This window comes from Mesoplodon mirus (genome assembly GCF_964341445.2).
Source record: "Mesoplodon mirus genome assembly, chromosome: 12".
Lineage (NCBI taxonomy): Eukaryota > Metazoa > Chordata > Mammalia > Artiodactyla > Ziphiidae > Mesoplodon > Mesoplodon mirus.
Window position 1 is genome coordinate 92410158 of NC_138988.1, and position 18502 is coordinate 92428659.

The 18502-nt window shown below is 38.9% G+C and overlaps 2 protein-coding genes across 6 annotated transcripts in view; one reads left to right on the forward strand and one right to left on the reverse strand.

Annotated features, from left to right (window-relative positions):
* DEK (DEK proto-oncogene) overlaps nucleotides 1-7900 on the forward strand; it is a 29949-nt gene extending 22049 nt beyond the window's left edge. For both annotated transcript variants that reach the window (XM_082639066.1, XM_082639067.1), the window contains exons 8-11: nucleotides 980-1115; nucleotides 1429-1577; nucleotides 5793-5861; nucleotides 6330-7900. In XM_082639066.1, coding sequence (XP_082495192.1) covers nucleotides 980-1115; nucleotides 1429-1577; nucleotides 5793-5861; nucleotides 6330-6341 — 366 coding nt within the window. In that variant the 3' untranslated portion in view covers nucleotides 6342-7900. The remainder of the gene's footprint in view (nucleotides 1-979; nucleotides 1116-1428; nucleotides 1578-5792; nucleotides 5862-6329) is intronic.
* A 125-nt stretch (nucleotides 7901-8025) lies between these two features.
* KDM1B (lysine demethylase 1B) overlaps nucleotides 8026-18502 on the reverse strand; it is a 57338-nt gene continuing 46861 nt past the window's right edge. For all 4 annotated transcript variants that reach the window (XM_082639063.1, XM_082639062.1, XM_082639065.1 and 1 more), the window contains 5 exons: nucleotides 17939-18055; nucleotides 17087-17212; nucleotides 16059-16181; nucleotides 14129-14281; nucleotides 8026-10202 (listed from right to left, as the gene is read on the reverse strand). In XM_082639063.1, the coding sequence (XP_082495189.1) occupies nucleotides 10119-10202; nucleotides 14129-14281; nucleotides 16059-16181; nucleotides 17087-17212; nucleotides 17939-18055 (603 nt within the window). In that variant the 3' untranslated portion in view covers nucleotides 8026-10118. The remainder of the gene's footprint in view (nucleotides 10203-14128; nucleotides 14282-16058; nucleotides 16182-17086; nucleotides 17213-17938; nucleotides 18056-18502) is intronic.

The window sequence follows — 18502 nt, forward strand, 5'->3', positions numbered from 1 at the left end:
CCTGAGCCCACCTAAGTTTAGAACAGGTTGGTCTATGTACTTTAATTTTCTTTAAGTTCAACATAATGTCTCTGTCCTTTAAAAAAAAAAAAAAAGGTTGAATTTTGATGGTCATCTGAAATTCAGAGTATAAAACATTTGGAGAAACATTCTGTCAAAAGTGATTTGCAGTGTTTTTGGTGTGTAAAGATGAGATTTTAAGTTATCTTGAGGTACTTGCCTTATATACAGGTACTTTGCCTTTGGGAACGTTAATGAAGAATTAACGTTTCCTAATTTCATAGACTCTGCTTAAGACAAAGCTACAGTGAACTATAATTTTATCATTTTAATCTAACCGTGTGTGTATACTTTGCTTTTATTTTATTAGCTGTGAGTTGGTGTTTAAGAAAACAAGTTCTGGAGTCAGATCTGTTTGAATCTCACTTCTTTATTTTATTATGTGACCGGACAAAACCTCTCTGAGCCTTCGTTTCCTCATACATTTATAAATAGTTTTTGAGCAGCTCCTTTGCACCATGCACTGTTTTAGGAGTTAGGGATATGTCAGTGAACACAAAAAGGTCAAAAAAATCCTGTCCTCGTGGAACTTACCTTTTAGTTGGGAGAGACTGACAATAAATAACAGAATATTAATAGTACCTGTATTTTAGAGTTTTTTTCAATATTAACTAAGGTCTGATGGGGTAGACCTTAGTTAAGGGACGGGTAGACAGTTTTCTATCTGTAGTGTGTAATAAATGTGAGCACCTAATAATTCAAATGTTTGATTCTTGACCTCACCTACTAGTCTCGTGTTGGGATAAAATTAAGTTCATTGAGTGTATTAGTCATCTCAAAAATTAATAATTAGTAATAAATTTTCATTGGTGATATTGAATACATTAGTTTTCTCTCATATTGTTGTGGGGTGTGGAGGAGTTGAGGGATCGCAGGTAATCTCTCATCAATGTATGTACTTTGTTTTTCTTTCCAACAGCCACCAAAAAAGACATCCAAAAGAGAAAAACCCAAACAGAAAGCCACTTCTAAAAGTAAAAAATCTGTAAAAAGTGCTAATGTTAAGAAGGCAGATAGCAGTACCACCAAGAAGAATCAAAATAGTTCCAAAAAAGGTATGTTAGAAATGACACATTTTCAGCAACCTAAAGATACACATTATATGCTATAATACAGTTTGGTTTTTTTTTTTTTTTTTTTTTTATAATACAGTTTTTAAGCATGTGTGGAAAATAGGTAAACTCTGAGGAACATTTGAGGGGGGAAAGTAGTATACCAGTTTTTTATAGTTCATAATTTTTTTAATCTAATACCTTTTCAAGGATCTGATGAACACTTATAGAATTCTTCCTAATCTGTCTTGAATATTAATTTACTTTGCTATATAAGAAAAATTTATTTTCATGTCATAAAATGTCTTACTTTTAGAAAGTGAATCTGAGGATAGTTCAGATGATGAACCTTTAATTAAAAAATTGAAGAAGCCTCCTACAGATGAAGAGTTAAAGGAAACAGTAAAGAAATTATTGGCCAGTGCTAACTTGGAGGAAGTCACAATGAAACAGATTTGCAAAGAGGTAATTGGACAAATGCTGAGATCATTTTGCTTCTGTTTGAAAAATTCTTTCACCCATCCCTCAGTTGGAAGCTAGATTCTTATGTGCATTCATTCATTGAACAAATATTTATTGAATTACCACATGCCAGGCATTCTTACAGGTGCTGGGATACCACTTTCAGTAAAATAGTCAAAACCTCTGTCCTATTGGAGTCATTTCATAAATAACATTTGAATGTATACAGTGACTAAAGTTAAGGTGATACATTTCAAACTCCGTAGGAGATGTTCTTTTCCTGATCTAGCAACTATTTTTATTGATGCATCCCTAGATTATGTTAGTTTAAATAAGCAGGATCTTGTGGACCACCTTATTTTCAATATTACTATGATAAATGAGATGTTATAGATTAGGTTCTTAGCTCAAACTTCTCTTAAGTTCTTCTGATGCTTCTCAGGAAATGAAATGATCTAGTCTTGAATATGATTCTGTAGCGATTCCATACTGTAGATCAAAATTGGAAGGTTTTAAAATCTAGTTTCTTATGGTAAAATGAAATTAAAATTTGAAATGTACCAAAGATGGAATATTCTTTACTTTTTTAAGACATACTGTTTTTCTTATTCAGCATTCGCTGAGCCTCTGCTGCATATCAGGCACTGGGATAGATGTTAGAGGTGGAGCAGGAGAAGCCATTCGTTGGCTTTAGGGGTCTTGTGTGATCTAGTGGGTAGAAAGAGGTAGCTGTTTTAGTCACTTAGTACAGTGTGTGAGAGCGGTGTTAGAAGAGTACAGAGGGTGCCACACCACCACAGAACAGAGGGTACCTGCTTGGGAATGGGGGTTGGGGGAGTCTGAAAAGGCATCTTGGAAGAGGTCTTAGAGCTTCAGCTTTCATACAGTTGAGGAACGTCAACACATTCACATAAAACATGACACATAATGACTGCGAGGAATAGTCAGTCATCAGTTTAATTTGGCTGAAGACTAGAGTTGGAAGGAATTCTTCACAGAAGTTAGGAGAGAATACTAAAGAATTCTGCAGATTTTATATGTGTTGTTACAGAGTTTGATTTTTCTCCCTGAAGCTAATGAGGAATTGGGAGGCAGGGTAGGTTATTGAAAGGTATTTGGCAGGAGCAGTCTAGGATGACCCTTAAAAAAAAAAAAAAAAGATTTTTATTTTTTAAGGGTCATCCTAGACGCATCAAGAAGAACGGACTGGTGAAGAATGAGACAAGAGTCAAGGGAAACCTTTACATCATAATCAGAGTTACAGGGCTGCCGTAATCCAAGTCTGAAATCAAGAGAGCCTGATCACAGGTTGCTCCGTGTGGGTGTAAGGGCTTGGGCGCATTAATCATAGTAGGGAGTAGAACAAAAGGCACCTCCTGAGGGAAAGATGGGTTTTGTTCTAGACATTTTAAGATGGGGTATTTGAAACATCCAAGTGGGAGAAATTGTGAACATTGTAATTCTCCAAGGTAGGAGAGAAACCTAGACTAGGATATTGCTGGGAGTTAAAACCAGAAGATAAGGTGGCCTAGAGAAGAAGGTAAAGGATGAGAAAGGCAAAGGACAGAGTCCTGGAGACCATTATCAAAGAGTTGGGAAGTTGTAAGAAATTGTAGAGTCAGTAGTAGAAGGAAGGCCAGAGAGAATAGTGCTGTTAAAGCCAAGCGAGGAGAGTTTCAAGAAGGGGCAGGGAGGGGTAGTTCCCTGTCTAAGAAAAGGTAATTAACGTACATGGGACAGTTGACAATGGCTGTGGAAAGTCGGGTCACAGAAAAGAAATATAAATGACCCGTAAACGTGAAAACATTAACCTTCCCTACTAATGAGGAAGATAGAAATCAAAAGGAAATACTTTTGCTTATTAGCTTTAACAAAATCTTTATAAAGATTAACAGTTTTCAAGGTTGTCAATGGAATAGGGAAACGTACTCTCATCCTTTAAGTTGTAATAACTTTGGAGAATAATTAGGTAGTATATTAAAAGTTAAATGGCAAATACCCTTTAACCCAGCCATTCCATTTCTAGGTCTCTATCCTAAAGACATAGTCACGTCTGCACTAAATGATTTCAGTAATGTTAAGTGTGTCTGTAATACTGAAAAGTCAGAAACCACCTAAATGGCCATCAATAGGGAAATGTTTAAACTGTACATCCATCTTTTTTGGAATATGAACTGTGTAGCAGTTCAGAAGAACATGGAAGAACCTTCCAGGTATTGTCCAATTTTTAAAACAGAGGTATTTCCCTATTTGTGTAAATACAGAAAAACTGTATTGCCATTGACATATTTGTATGTTTGTATATAAACTCATTTTTAAAGGTCTGGAAGAATACACGGCAACTTGATAACTGGTTTTCTTTTGGGGAGGGGGACACGGGCAGACTGAAGGGAAGCTGGAAGGGTGACTAGTTCTGTTCCTTTGATGGCTTCTGTGAACACATTTGTGTACTTTTAAGGGGATTATTAATAACATGGAGGGAGAGGTCGGGTGAGAAGAACTTAAGGGTGTTTTTGGACTCAGCAATTAAGAGGCAGTTGTTCACATAATAGCAACTTTGAAGGGTGGTAAATGCCAGGGTTGTCCCTTGGACTGAGAATGAATAGTGAGGACGAGAATTAATAGTGAGGAAAGTGAAAGCTGATTTAGTCATTAAATTGGGGGAAGATACAAGTTGATAAAATACTTTTTAAGGTCAGAGGGGAGTGGAAGCATGCGTTAGGCTAAGGGACAATTTTGGGAAAGGAGAAGACGAAGGTACAGGAGCATTGAGGGTTGGGTCCCTGCAGAGTTAGAGGAAACAGGACTGTTGATGAATCCAGACAGAAATGAACTGGAGGAGAACAGGCATGTCAGAAAGTTGAAGGAATTCATAGTAATGGCTTCTTGGCTGAGAGCAGGAGTGTGGGACGCTTGAATAAGGGGATGAAATTGCCACTGATGAGAATGTAAGGGGGACCTGATTAGAAATCCTTGGGATTTCTAGGGAGGCTTTGACATTGAATACCAAGTGGGACCATTTTTTTTTAAACTTACTTTATTCAAGTATAGTTGATAAAATGGAATCATTCTTTTCAAATTTGTTGCATTTTCGCACAGAATTTAACCATATAAAAGCTGGTAGTTAGACCAATTAAGGGTTGGAGTTTTGCAGAGAAAGAACAAAGGGCAAACAATTAGAGTAATGTAAATGATTGACTATATTTGCAGCGGTTGGCAAACTACAGCCTGTGGGCCTCTGTAACACAGACATATACCCATCCCTTTAAGTGTTGGCTATGGTAGCTTTTATGCTACAATGACATAGTTGAGTAGTTGTGACGGAAACTGTCACTGGAAAGCTGAAATCATTTACTGTCTAGCCCTCTACAGAAAACATTTGCTGACCTTGAATTAGACAGTAGGAGTGAAGCCAGCTTGGTGTATATGGCAGTTCAGGACCAGAAGTCATTGTAAAGTGAAGCAGCAGGTATCAAGTCGGAAAATTTAGAAAGTAAAAATTTAGGAGTGCAGGACTCAATGATACAACTTTGGGGAGGGGATTGAGCAGTGGTCTGGAGGCTGAAATTCATTAGAGTTGAAGTTCAGGAATCATAAGTAGTGTCAGATGATGTCACAGAAAAAATAAGAGGATACCTAAAATATCTGATAGATAACCTACCAATATCAAGCATTTAATCCATTTAACCTAAGGTCTATCTAGAAGTTTTCCTCATCCATGTTTATTGTTAGTTCAACTGAAACTCCCACTTTTATAAAACACTGAGAATGTGTTCATGCTAGTTTACTGCTCTATATACAGTATTATTAAAACTACTCATTTGTTGTAGAATGCTACATGGTGAACCACTGGTGGTTAGAACGTACTGTTCAAACTTACATGCAGGGCTTCCCTGGTGGCGCAGTGGTTGAGAGTCCGCCTGCCGATGCAGGGGACGCGGGTTCGTGCCCCGGTCCGGGAAGATCCCACATGCCGCGGAGCGGCTGGGCCCGTGAGCCATGGCCGCTGAGCCTGCGCGTCCGGAGCCTGTGCTCCGCGACGGGAGAGGCCACAACAGTGAGAGGCCCGCGTACCGCAAAAAAAAAAAACAAAAAAACAAAAAACAAACTTACATGCAGCTCTTTGTGCATAGCACACATTTCTTCATTATCCAAAGACAGAGAATATTATTGGATTTTTAAATCCACTTTTAACATTGTTTTTCCTTTTCACTATAGGTATATGAAAATTATCCTGCTTATGACTTAACTGAAAGAAAAGAGTTCATAAAAACAACTGTTAAAGAGGTAGCTATGTCCAACTTTTCGAACTTTGATCATTTTGGGCTTATAAGACAGAAGAAATTATGTGTATCAAATACTGTGTATTTTTCAAAATATTTATGTCAGTAAATATCACATGTGATGCTCAGATTTCCTCAAAATGGGAAAGATAGTTATTTTCATTCCCATTTTAGAGCTTAAAAATAAAGTTTGAACATTAGTGACAAAACCTGGCCTCAGATGAAGATGTGGGTTCAGTGTACATGGGTAGCTGGGCATCTCAGAGTTCATACAACCACTTGAGCACATGTTCCTTGCTGTCCACCAGTTAAAGGCAGGAGAAGATGAACAGTAGCTGTAGTCTTATATTGAGCCCAGCTGATTTCCCAAGGTCACAGTAGTAAAATAGGAGTTAAAAAATATAATGAGGTTTTATGTGTTCCAACTATTGTATGTTGGGTATGAGGAAATAACGTTTCTCTTTCATTACAGCTAATTTCTTAAGAGGACAGAAACAGATGACCTGTACCCATGGATTTAAAGATCTGATTTATACCATTATACCAGCAAAGAGAATGTATTTCCTTTTCTAAATTTTTGCAAGCATTGTGTTGGTAGAACTTCCTTCTGACCTTTTTATCTTGAGTGTTAGGTGAATTTGCGTTTGCGGTTTTAAATTGCATTTCTATGCAGTTTTTAGTTTAAATTTTTGCATGGCAGTAATTGTCTCTTGCTTTTATAGTTGTATTTTGTACATTTTGGATTTCTTTATATAAGAGTATAGATTCTTGAACTGTTGTAGTTTTTAGTGTGCGCGTAATATTAGCTTAAGACATGCTTTTAATCGTAGAACAGAAACGATCATAACTGGCATTTATACATGCAGAGACTATTGCAGTATTTAGCATATGAAATATTTTGAATACACATCTGTCAGTGTGAAAACTCAGTGGCAGTGTGTTCATCATATTAAAAATACACAAGCTTCAGCCGTCCAGATGACTGAATCGGAACTTTTCTCCTGCATGTGTATATATGTCAAATTGTCAGCATGACAAGAGTGACAGATGTTATTTTTGTATTTTTAAAAACGAATTTGTTGTATATAAAGTTTTTTTATTTCTTTTGTGCAGATCAATTTTTAAACTCATATAAGTACGTATCTTTACAGTTATTATAAACTATGAAATGTCAGTGTTCAGCCAGATGGTATGACGGAGCAGTGAAAGTCAGAATTCAGTGAAGAAAATACTGAAGGAACAGATAGTTCTCTGCTTTGCCTTGGAAGTGTCATCAATTTATAGTTTTAGTGTTAACCCTGCAGCAGTGTCTGTAGATACATTTTATAGTGAGGATAGACCAAAATCAACACATCAAAACTTCAAAAATTTGGGAGAGTTGGATTAATTAGAAGCACATTTCGCTTATAATAAATGATCTGATTTTTATTAACTGCTTTTGCCCATATAAAATGCTGATATTTACAGGAAACCTGGCCCACCTTTATAATTATGGTGAAAGTACCAGTTGTAATTCCAGATTAAGATAATGTGTAGACAGTAGTGGGTATCTGACAAAGTATTTCTCAAAAGTGATAATAGACTTATTTTTAACATTAAAGAAACTTAACATATTTGTGGAATCAGGGGTGTTAGGCTTTAAATTTTGGCCAATTAGGATTCTGGGTGATCAACATATGGACCATTCCTGAATGAGACTAATTTTGTCTTTTAAATTAACTGTCTTAATCGGTTTATTAAATTATGTCAATTTTAAAATAAAACATGCTGCTTATACAAGAATTCGGCCTTTGATAAACCATTGAGTGTTTAAAATATCTTTGCATCATAGAACAGAAATATATAAAAATGATATATATTGACTTAACAGGTGTTTTCACAGGTTTGACTTGTTTCTTGATAAAGTTATTAAGACATTAAAGAAAGGTATACTTAATACAAATGAATGGAATAAACAACTAAATGAGACTTAATAATTGGCATTTGGTTTTAAATATTTAATTTGTTCCTATAAACCTTGTCAATAAAAACAATAAATCACCACCTCTGTCTCTTTGCATTTGATGTTTTAACATGTATTTCAGAATAGAGATTTTTAAATGGATTTAGCCCCACAGCCTATATAATTTGGAGTGCTCATCAGTGGTAACTGACCAATTTTACTTTGAATTAAATACATTACAAAGAAATCACTAGGGAAAACTTGGAAGTCCTCTCACAAAACTAAGTCGATCAAAGTTAACAATTATGTGTGACCATTTACTTGAAAGGGATATACAATAATGCCTAGGACCTAAAAAGTCTAAAGAGTGTTTAAAGGTTGAGGGGGTTGAGTTGGTGTATGTGAAAGTTTGTGGTGAAGATGTATCTGCTTAAGAGTGTGCATTCACCACTATAGTGCACACTGTATTTGAAAAACAAGTTTTATTAAGCAGTTTTACACAATCAGCGGTTCACAGTCTGCAGTTAAAACATTGTGTATATTCACTGCTACTCAATTACAAAATCTTCAGACAGCAGTGAAAAACATACTCAACTCAAGAAAAGGTACCGTGGTTCTTTAAAGAACAAAATGTTAGGTGATGTCACTTGAGACAGGAAATGAGGGGTTTTTTTTAAAAATTTACCATACTTTATTTAGGTAGGTTTTCCCCTTGTTTGCTTATAGCAAGTTTAAGTGCCCAGAAACTAAAGTAATAATGTACTGTGAACCATTTCAACTTAAAATATTTTGCATTTATCACTCGACACATGCTATTCTCTTAACATTTTAATACATAAAACACTTGAAAGCAGAATACTTCCCAATCAGACCCAATGGGTCTCATCAGATAACCTAAATATCAACATTTTCCTGTGTTAACCTTGAAACCAATATACTGCTATTTGCTTTCTTTCAATTGTATAATACTTTGCTGGGGAGGGAGGTGTGTCTCAGCTCTGTCTATAGTTCACCGTGTGTTCTTTCTATAAAATACGATTTCTACTTATAAGCTGACTTTAAATTTTAAAAATACCTAATATTTTGAAAAGTGGTTTTAAAGTCATTTTGAGTCCTTTTTTAAGCTGACCAATATATTGAAAGAATTATTCAAAGACTTTTTAAAACAAAAGCACATAAATTACCCATATTTCTAACCTGTAAACTGAAGTTTCATGGCAAGATGGGCATCCTGAAGACCCTGAAATCAATGTTTATTTTTTCTTGTCATGAGTGAAAGAAGGAAAAAGTAAATATTTACCATGTACTCAGGCTTTTAAGATATGGCTTATAAAATGTGTAATATTTACCACAATATTACACATTTTTCTGCAGTTTTCCAGTGGACCTGCCTATGGAATACTGAAAACGTAATTCTATAAAAAATATTCCTAGAGACGTAATCAGTTATTCTAAAAAGAGGCAGTGGGGAGAGGCTTTAATTATTCTGACGAGATCCTTCTGCTAGTGGTTGCCAAAATTGAGGCTATTTAAAGTGTGCCATCCACCCAAACATGACAGAAAAATAGCCATATTCTATGTCTAAAGTATGAAGACCACACTATCTCTTCCCAATTCTCAGTGATACAATAACATGTACTGTTGAAGGAATTGAAAATTTTGCTGTTTTGCCAATGAGTGCACAAATCTAAAATATTTTATTATAAAAGATACTTGAATTTAAATTTCTTTTGAACACCCAATGGGAAGAAATATGTACAATATAAAATAGAAGTTTCATTTACCTTTGAAGAGTTTGTGCTGTATTCAAAAAGGAAAGATTTCTATCTAAATTTTAAGTAAAAGCTCAATATTGGAGGTATATAAAAATCTTAAGGCTCATTGGCAAAGATACTGATAAGTTGTCATAGAGGAAAAGTACATGGCTTTTTTTTTTTTTAATCCTGCTTTATTGACTGGTTTCTCAATGTGTGAAAATTGGTCAGCCAAAAAAAATGTCAGATTTAAAGGGAATCTCCAGCCATGGAAGGATCATATCCAAGGTCTTAATTTAAGGTTATATTCTGCCTTATTCTGAGATCCGGAAGATTTAGCGCTAGTCAGACCTATGGAAAATGCCATTAAATATAAGTGCTTACAGAAGGATTCTTGGGGCTAGTGCTTTCAGAGTGGTAAAATGGGTTTACATTACCATGCCGCCTTAGAACATTTCAGTTTTGCTACCCAGAGGATTTTTTGTTTGATTTTATCAAAGTGAGGTTTAACATGTTTTTCAGACTCCCATTTGGGAGAAGAAAGCTGGGTCCAGATAAATTCTGTTTAAAATGCCGCAATCTTACTTGCTTCTCGAACACCACTCAAATATGCCCCTGTAACAGTTTGTGGAAAATGCCTGTTTGTTGCCTGTAAAAAAAAAACAAATGTATAATATGAGATCATGTATAAAGAATTTAGATGAAAATCAAAAGGTAAATACAAACTTACACTTTCTCTGATCCTCCTAAAATAAAGATTGCTGTCGCTCCTGTGTGCTCACATGAACACTCTACTCACCCATCCATAGCACCATGTTTCACCAAATTTATTCTACAATATAGTCAGTGCTCCCATGAAGTACTGTGTGACATTCATTAAGATATTTTCTATGTATGCCATGTGCTGGAGTTAAGGATAATAAGACACAGTCCCCTCCCATCAGACAATCTTAGTTGTTAAAATCAGTGATAAGTAAAACAAGCACAAAAAATGAATCACAGTTCATCCACGGCTGGAATTTTGCTAGATGGGTATAACAGAAAGAGGTGGGTTACTCCAAGGACAGATCAGTTCAACAGGAAGGGAAAAGACAAAAGGTGAGGACTGTCAACAGGAGAACCTCACTTTCAAGGAGGTTATAGTGGGAACAGAATAAGCAAACCAGGAGGACAGGAAACTTGAATTAATGACCGTTAGGTATTAAAGACAAGGTCTGGGATGTGGTTATGGGAAAAGTAGCTGAAATGGGAGTTGAGTAGGTCATAGAAAAGGGAGGATAAGAAACAGATGAAGTTCCACGTGAACTAATTTAGGTTCCATGTCACCTAAACTGATGAATGGAATGGAAAACATCCAGGTGCCAAAGACTTTAATAAATGGGGGAATGACCAGGAGGTCAGTAGGAATACAATTACAGGGGGAGAGAGTCACAGAGTGACAGAAACTTAAAAGAAATGGCTTTTATAAGAAGATGAGGTAACAACTGTGTCAAAGCAGCAAAGGAAAGTCAAAAACTTCCAAACCCTGTTCATGACCCTTTGGCACATTAGTCTAATAGGGCCATCTCTTGGAAGCAGTTCACAGCTGTTGCCTGGAATGCAACCATTATGCTCTGTTCCTACAAAGTTGGCTCTTCACAGGCCAAGGAGGAATCAAAGACAGCTGTTTTTAAAATTACATTCTTTTGTAAAAATTCAAAAACCCTGAAGGGAAAAAATTAAAAACAGTATTTTAGATGAACCAGGAAGACCTGTATAATCCCAAACTACAATATACAAAGTATGAAGGCAGATCAAAGAGTGCTGAGAATTCACTTTATTCTGCTAAACTGGGTGGATGTGGGGGGTGGGTGGGAAATAGCAAAGGGAAACCAATTCACCCTGAAAAATCCTTTATAAATCTCAGCCATTGGTGCCATCTTGGAGGCAGAGGCTTGGCAAGGGTGAAAAACTGAGGACTGGTTTAAAAGACTATGAAGAGCGGGACTTCCCTGGTGGTGCAGTGGTTAAGAATCCGCCTGCCAATGCAGGCAACACAGGTGCGATCCCTGGTCCGGGAAGATCCCACGTGCTGCTGAGCAACTAAGAAACACAACTACTGAGCCTACAACTACTGAGCCACAGCTACTGAGCCTGTGCTCTCAAGCCTGTGCTCCACAACAAGAGAAGCCATGGCAATGAGAAGCCCACGCACTGCAATGAAGAGTAGCCCCCCACTAGATGCAACTAGAGAAAGCCCATGAGCAGCAACGAAGATGCAACATGGCCAAAAAAAAAAAAGACTTTGAAGAGCAATTTGGTCCCTCATCAGGTTCCCCACTCCCCCTACTGCAACCCCCAGGAGTTCTGAGGTACAGGGCAGGGGTAAGGTTCCAAACAAAATGCAATTAAGTATAACTAAGAGTAAGACTTCGAGTTTCCAGAATGCCAGGAGGTGAGCCTCTATCATGCAAATGAGAAACTAAGAGAAAAGAGCTATAGATAGATCCTGATGTTTGGGCCCCCAACCTCCAGTTGACAAGCTTGCTGGAACTTTCAGTTGGCTTTTTAAAAAGTGCCTCACTCAAATCTGAACAGTCAAGGACTGGACATTCGGACATATGGGAGGCAAAGACTAAAGTAAACAAAATAGGAACTCAGGAGCCATGTAAGGAGCAAGTTACAAAGCAAGAAGAAAATGCTACCAAAAAGGAATACTCTTAGAACAAGAAAGTGCTCATAAAGTAAAGGAGCCAACGTTTAAAAAATCGACTCAAGGTTTAGAATATAAAAAACAGCAAAGAGTAACAGCAAAGAAGATTAGATAATCAATTCAACAGTTCCAATATATGAAATAGAAGATCTAGAAATAAGAGAAAAATTGTAGGAATGAAATGAGCAGAGTAAAAAAAATCTAGAGGATGAAGGACACGAGCTCCAGGATTATAAGGAATGCAAAAAAAAGGCACAGAAAGGATTAGGAATCAGAACAGCAGAACATTTCTCAACAGAAGTAAATCAAGAAAGAAGAAAGGCTGACTTCACACCCATTAGGACAGCCATTATAAAAAAACAGAAAATAGTAAGTGTTGAAGAGGATGTGGAGAAACTGGACCCCTTGTGTGCTGTTTGTGGGAAGGTAAAGTGGTGCAGCTGCTGTGGAAAAGAGTGTGGTGGTTCCTCAAAAAACTAAAAAACGGAATTAATATATGATCCAGCAATTCCACTTCTGGGTATACACCCAAAATAACTGAAAGCAGGTTCTCAAAGAAATCTTTGTACACCCAGGTTCATAGCAGCACTATTCACAATAGCCAAAAAAGACAGAAGCACCTCAGGTGTCCATGACAGATGAACAGATAAACTAAATGTGATAGGTGCATATAATGGAATATTATTTAGTCTTAAAAAAGAAGGATATTCTGACACATGCCACAACGTGGATGCAATTTGAGGGCATTACGCTAAGCAAAATTAGCCAGTCACAAAAGGACAAATACTCTATGATTCCACTTATATGATGAGGTACCTAGAACAAATTCAGAGAGAGAGAGACAGTAAGTTGAATGGTGTTTGCTGGGAGCTGGGGGAGGGGGAGTTGTACACAGTTTCGGTTCTGCAGTATAAAAATGTCCTGGAGATGGATGGTAGCAATGGTTGTACAATAGTGTGGATGTATTTAATGTCTCTTAACTGGACACTTGAAGGTAGTTTAGGTGGTAAATTTTGTTATGTGTTGTTTGCCACAATTTTAAAAATAAATATTGAAAAAAAAGAAAAAAGAGAGGGATCTAGGAAATAAGAACCCCAAGCCTGGAAAGTGGTAAGGAGGAGTGCTGGGAGGACAGCTCTGCAGGAGTCCCCGGGATCAACCAGTGCAGCCTGGAGCAGAGGGAAGATGCCAGGAAAGGGGGTTTTGAGAAACAGAACCTACAGGCCGGCCAGAGGGATTCAACTGTGAATTAGAGACGACTCAAGAATGGGGAGGCTTTGGAATTTCCTGGCAGTCCAGTGGTTAAGACTCTGTGCTTCCACTGCAGGGGACACGGGTTCCATCCCTGGTCTGGGAACTAAGAGTCGTGCGTACAACGCAGCCAAAAAAAAAAAAAAAAAAAGAGTGGGGAGGCTTAAGGAGTGGTGTAAAAAGAATTAAGCTAGTGAAAAAAGAGGCCATTATGACCGAAGAGAAAACAGCTGTGTAAGAAAGGAATCAGCGAACGCCTTCCTTCCTGGCTCAGCAGTAAGCAGCCACACCATATAAGCACTGACACCAATTTAGTGAAAAGTGTGAAAAAACCAGGGTGGGCTAAACCTTTAACCTGATAGGACGTCGGGAGATAATGTCTAACTTCTTAAATCAGAAGACAACAGTATAAAAATCTTAAAGCATGAAGTAAATTCCAGAAGAAACAGGAGAAAGAGTTAAAAATGGCTGCTTGGGGAGTTTGAGGAGGATGCTGTCAGGGTACCTGCTGCTTGTTGCCGTAAGACTTTTGACGGCATTTGATGTTGCTTTTAAACTCTGGACATAGATCACTTTAATTAAAAGGAAGTGATCAAAATGAAAGCAATCAGGGTGGGAGTCCCCGTACACACCTCGCCAGCAAAAAAGATGGTTCCTTGTATTTCCTCAGCAAGGATGTCGTAGGCCTCACCACTGCCCCCTGTCTTCACGAAGCTGTATGCCATCTGGATCCAGGGGTCTGTGCTCCACCGGGTGACAAAATACTTCATGGGATCTGGGACTTCCTGTGTCAAGTAGAAGGAATTGGAAAACGGGATGAAGAAGGGACTTAGACTTGATGTAACCCAAAGTATAAAATTACAGTTCTTCCTCCATCTAGAAAGTGAGTTAATCCCTGTAGCATTCTGAGAGCAGTTCTCAGCATGACCCTCCAGCCCCCTTGCTGCTCTGCCCAGGCGCCGTCTCTGTGCATTTTCCTCTTTCGCTGCCCCAACTCTCTGACCTTCCCCAGCACACACACACATCTCTCCGCTTTAATACTTTATCATTCTGCCTGAGATGCTTTCTCCCACCTACCAGGGGCCATCACCAACAGCGAAGAGTCCAGGCATTCCCCTTCCCATCGCCTGAAACGCGCTGGACCAGGGGAGGAAAGGGACGGTCAGGGTCTTAGGACCTCTAACTGGAATTCTCAACAGGCTTCTTCACAAAGCAGCTACACAGGTTAGGTTTCACTCTACGTTTCAAATAATTTTCTAGGCTGACCTCTGCCAAGTGCCACCATGAAATAGATTTCTACGGAACCTGTGTTAAGTTCCAAATAACTGATTTGAAAACAAATTTTTGAACAAAAGCCCCAAGCTAATAAGAACTACTGTGAGATAGAATCACATCACGTGAAATAAGCGATACCCCGAGGGCCCCGCTCTCTTGAATGTATGTAACATTTGAGGCATTTTCATTTCTTTGTACTTCTGCTCCTTTATTTGAAAAAGTTACATGTCACGCCATTTATACATCTCCAGAGACTGTGAGATTTAGTAAATTGGCAAATAGAAAGTACCTTGAGCTTCTTGGAGAAAAGGGAGAGAAGAGACTTGCTGTGGGGTACAGAAAATTCTGGACAATGTCCCTTTGATTGGAAAACTGTTGTCAAAGCTTGCTAGGGTTTGGGTAAATACAGAATCTGTGGAAAATGCTGAGCCTTTTACCTCCTTAGGAAAGAATGGGGGTGTGCATGATGTGAGACAAAAGGAAGGAAGACAATCATGTAAGAGGAGGAATGGGGTACTATTATGCACTGTGTCCCCCCCGAATTCAGATGATGAAACCCTAACCCCCAGTACCTCAGAACATGACTGTATTTGAGATGCGGCCTTTGACGAGGTAATTAAGTCAAAATGGGATCATTAGGGTGGACCTTAATCCAGTGTGACAGGTGTCCTTCTAACAAGAGAGGATTAGAACACAGACAAGAGACAGAGACGCACCCATGTGAGGACACAGTGGGAAGGCAGCCGTCTGTGAGCCAAGGAGAGAAGCCTCAGGAGAAACCAACCCCTTGATCTGGCGACACCTTGATCTTGGACTTCTAGCCTCCAGAATTGTGAGAAAATAAATTTCTGTTGCTTGAACTACCCAGTTTGTGGCATTTTGTTATGGTGGCCTGAGCAAACTAATCCAGGTACTTAAGTGGAAAGTTGGATACTGAAAGAAATAAGAGAAATGTGGTCCACCGCCTCAAGGTCCTTCATTTCTGGTATTGATGGATTAGCTTTGGGTTCAAACCACTGCAAACAGTGAAGTTAGCAGCAAGCGTGTCTTTCTCTCTCTCTTTTTTTTAACATCTTTATTGGAGTATAATTGCTTTACAATGTTGCATTAGTTTCTGCTGTATAACAAAGTGAATCAGCTATACACCCACATGTATCCCCATATCCCTTCCCTCTTGCGTCTCCCTCCCACTCCCCCATCCCACCCCTCTAGGTGGTCACAAAGCACCGAGCTGATCTCCCTGTGCTGTGCGGCTAGTCTTTCTCTTTTCAAAGAGGGGTGTCTGACCTGCTCCTTGAAGAGCTCGCGCAGGGTGGCCATGCACTGCTGCAGCACCTGCTTGTCCTCCAGGCTCTTGACGGCCGCCACCGCCTCCCCCGCGATCACCGACATCAACACGCTGTGCTGCTTCTGGACACGTGACGGGAAAAGCACTTTACACTGTGGACTTCGGGCACCAAAGTCTCTAGACGCACAGCTCCAAACAGAGAAGGACCTCATCCTCACATCAAACGTCATCATTTCCTACTGTCCTGTAGCCTCCTTTCCATCACCCAGGCCACACGTACTCATTATTCGAATAATATTTACGCATTTTATTGTTCCCTGCTGGAAAAACTCCGGAAGTCATGTAAATATCAAATTCCGGGTTCTTTTGGCTTTTCCCTTCTAAGAACTTGTTTTAGAAGAAGTAGAATGACATTGACAAAGGAATTCTGCCGATCAAATAATGGGAAAAAACCTTCTCAAACAGTAAGGACATTTTGCCCTTGGCTCCCACGTGGAACCTTTGAAGATAAAGTGTATTGGAACAAAGAGTCAGGAGGCAAAACAACTGTGATTCTTTGGCAGGACATCATCACAACCGTCACTTGTGAACCCCAGGTATGTCCTCTCCTCGTCTTCCTTCCCCCACCAATCACATCCACCGACTCCCAGACCTGTCCTCACCTGCGCCAGTCATATCCCATCCCCCACCAGGGCTCCCTGGGGGACTCTCGGGGGGATACATTTCAAGCACAACTCGTGACTGTGCTGACACCCACTCTCCCTCCCATCAGCCTGAAGTAACACATTTCCACAGCAACGAATTCATTTCCCAGGGGACAATATTAGTACTTTAAGAAAATATGGCAGATATTGGGGCTCCTTTCCTACAGGAAAATGTCCCATCCAAGTGTCCCCCCAGAATATAAACAGACATCTGGAGTGTCCACTATGTCCATGAGTTCTTGGACTCAACACACAAGTAGTTACCAAACCAAATTCTGAAATGTAATAAGGGAATTCAAACCACATTCCACCAATGATTTTACCTGGGGATCCATGTCATAGAACACGGCAAAAAGCCCTCGCTTGCTGGCACTAGGAGAAACGTGACCAAAAAAGTCAGCCCCTTGGACTTTACTGTCCCAAAACCTATAGGGAAATTGCAAGGCAATCTGGAAAGCGAGCAAGAGAAAGGTGGTTAACAGCTTCTTGAAATCAGAAGTACAGCAATCTCTAAGAAGCCACCTATAGCTCTTAAATATTTCAATTTAAAAAAAAAAAAGATGTTCAAAAACCTCAAACATTTCTAAATACTCCCTTTCCATTCACCTACCTCCTTTGTTCTCTTTGTGACCATCTGGCTTTTTATGCCATTCAGTCCTGTACTCCCACAGATAACGGTGGGAACCACTGACAACTTCTAGGCTAATCTGAAGATGAAGAACATCCCTGAGACCTGGTCTCGAACCTTACATCCATGAGATAAATTCTTACTAATCATACGTCTGCTGGTATCTACTGTAGCGCTGAGAGATTCTGCTAAAGGAGGTTTTCAAGGCAAAGGATGTATAAAACACTCGTCACTGGGGCTAATTAGTGCAGGGTAGACATGGAAAGCAGAAAAAAAAAAAGAATTGCTTATTTATATACCCAGTTCAAATTCTGAATAACAAGTCATTCTCCTAAAATCAAAACTCCCAGACCTTAGCCAGCTCTCCTCTTTTTGTTTTGTTAATATCCTTTTATATTCTTCATGAACAATTACTCAAAGGAAAAGGAAATCTTCGAATTTGATTTGGATTCAAAAATGACCTGCTACTTGCCAATATCAGAAGTTAAGGAACCCCTGTCATCTGATACTCATCTCTCTACTTCTGAGGCTTAAGTAATTCAGTTACCTTTTCAATGATGCCTGCACCTAAGCTGTTGATAGCCTTCATCTTCTTGTCTGACAATGGTGGATTAAACTGAAGGGAACCTTTCTGCAGTAAGGCCAGGGGCACAGTGACTAACACCTGTGGGAAATAATGAACAGTTAACATACAAACAGCAACTGAATCTAGTACTCAGTGGGTTCATTTCCAGGAAAATCTTAACGCCTAAAGAACTGCCCACCCCCCTTTTTATTGCCAGTAATGAGATTATCAACATCCTATGTTGTTACACTGGTAAGAAGAATAACTGCCATGTACAGTTGTGCAGGCTGTTCACTGCACAAGAGTGGACTGGCTGAGCAGAAGCAACATTCATATGGAGGAATCTGCATTAAGGTTTTGATGCATTAATAACCCTGGGTAAGAAGAGTCAGCAGATCTCAATCCTGAAAAGCAATGCTGTAAGAGGAAATAGCCCTAAATACAGAGTCAGGAGAACTAGATTTTGTGTATCATTCCTGACACTTTCTAATGTGTGGCCAAGGTAATACCTGCCCAACTAACCTTAAAGGATTGGGGAAATGCTTA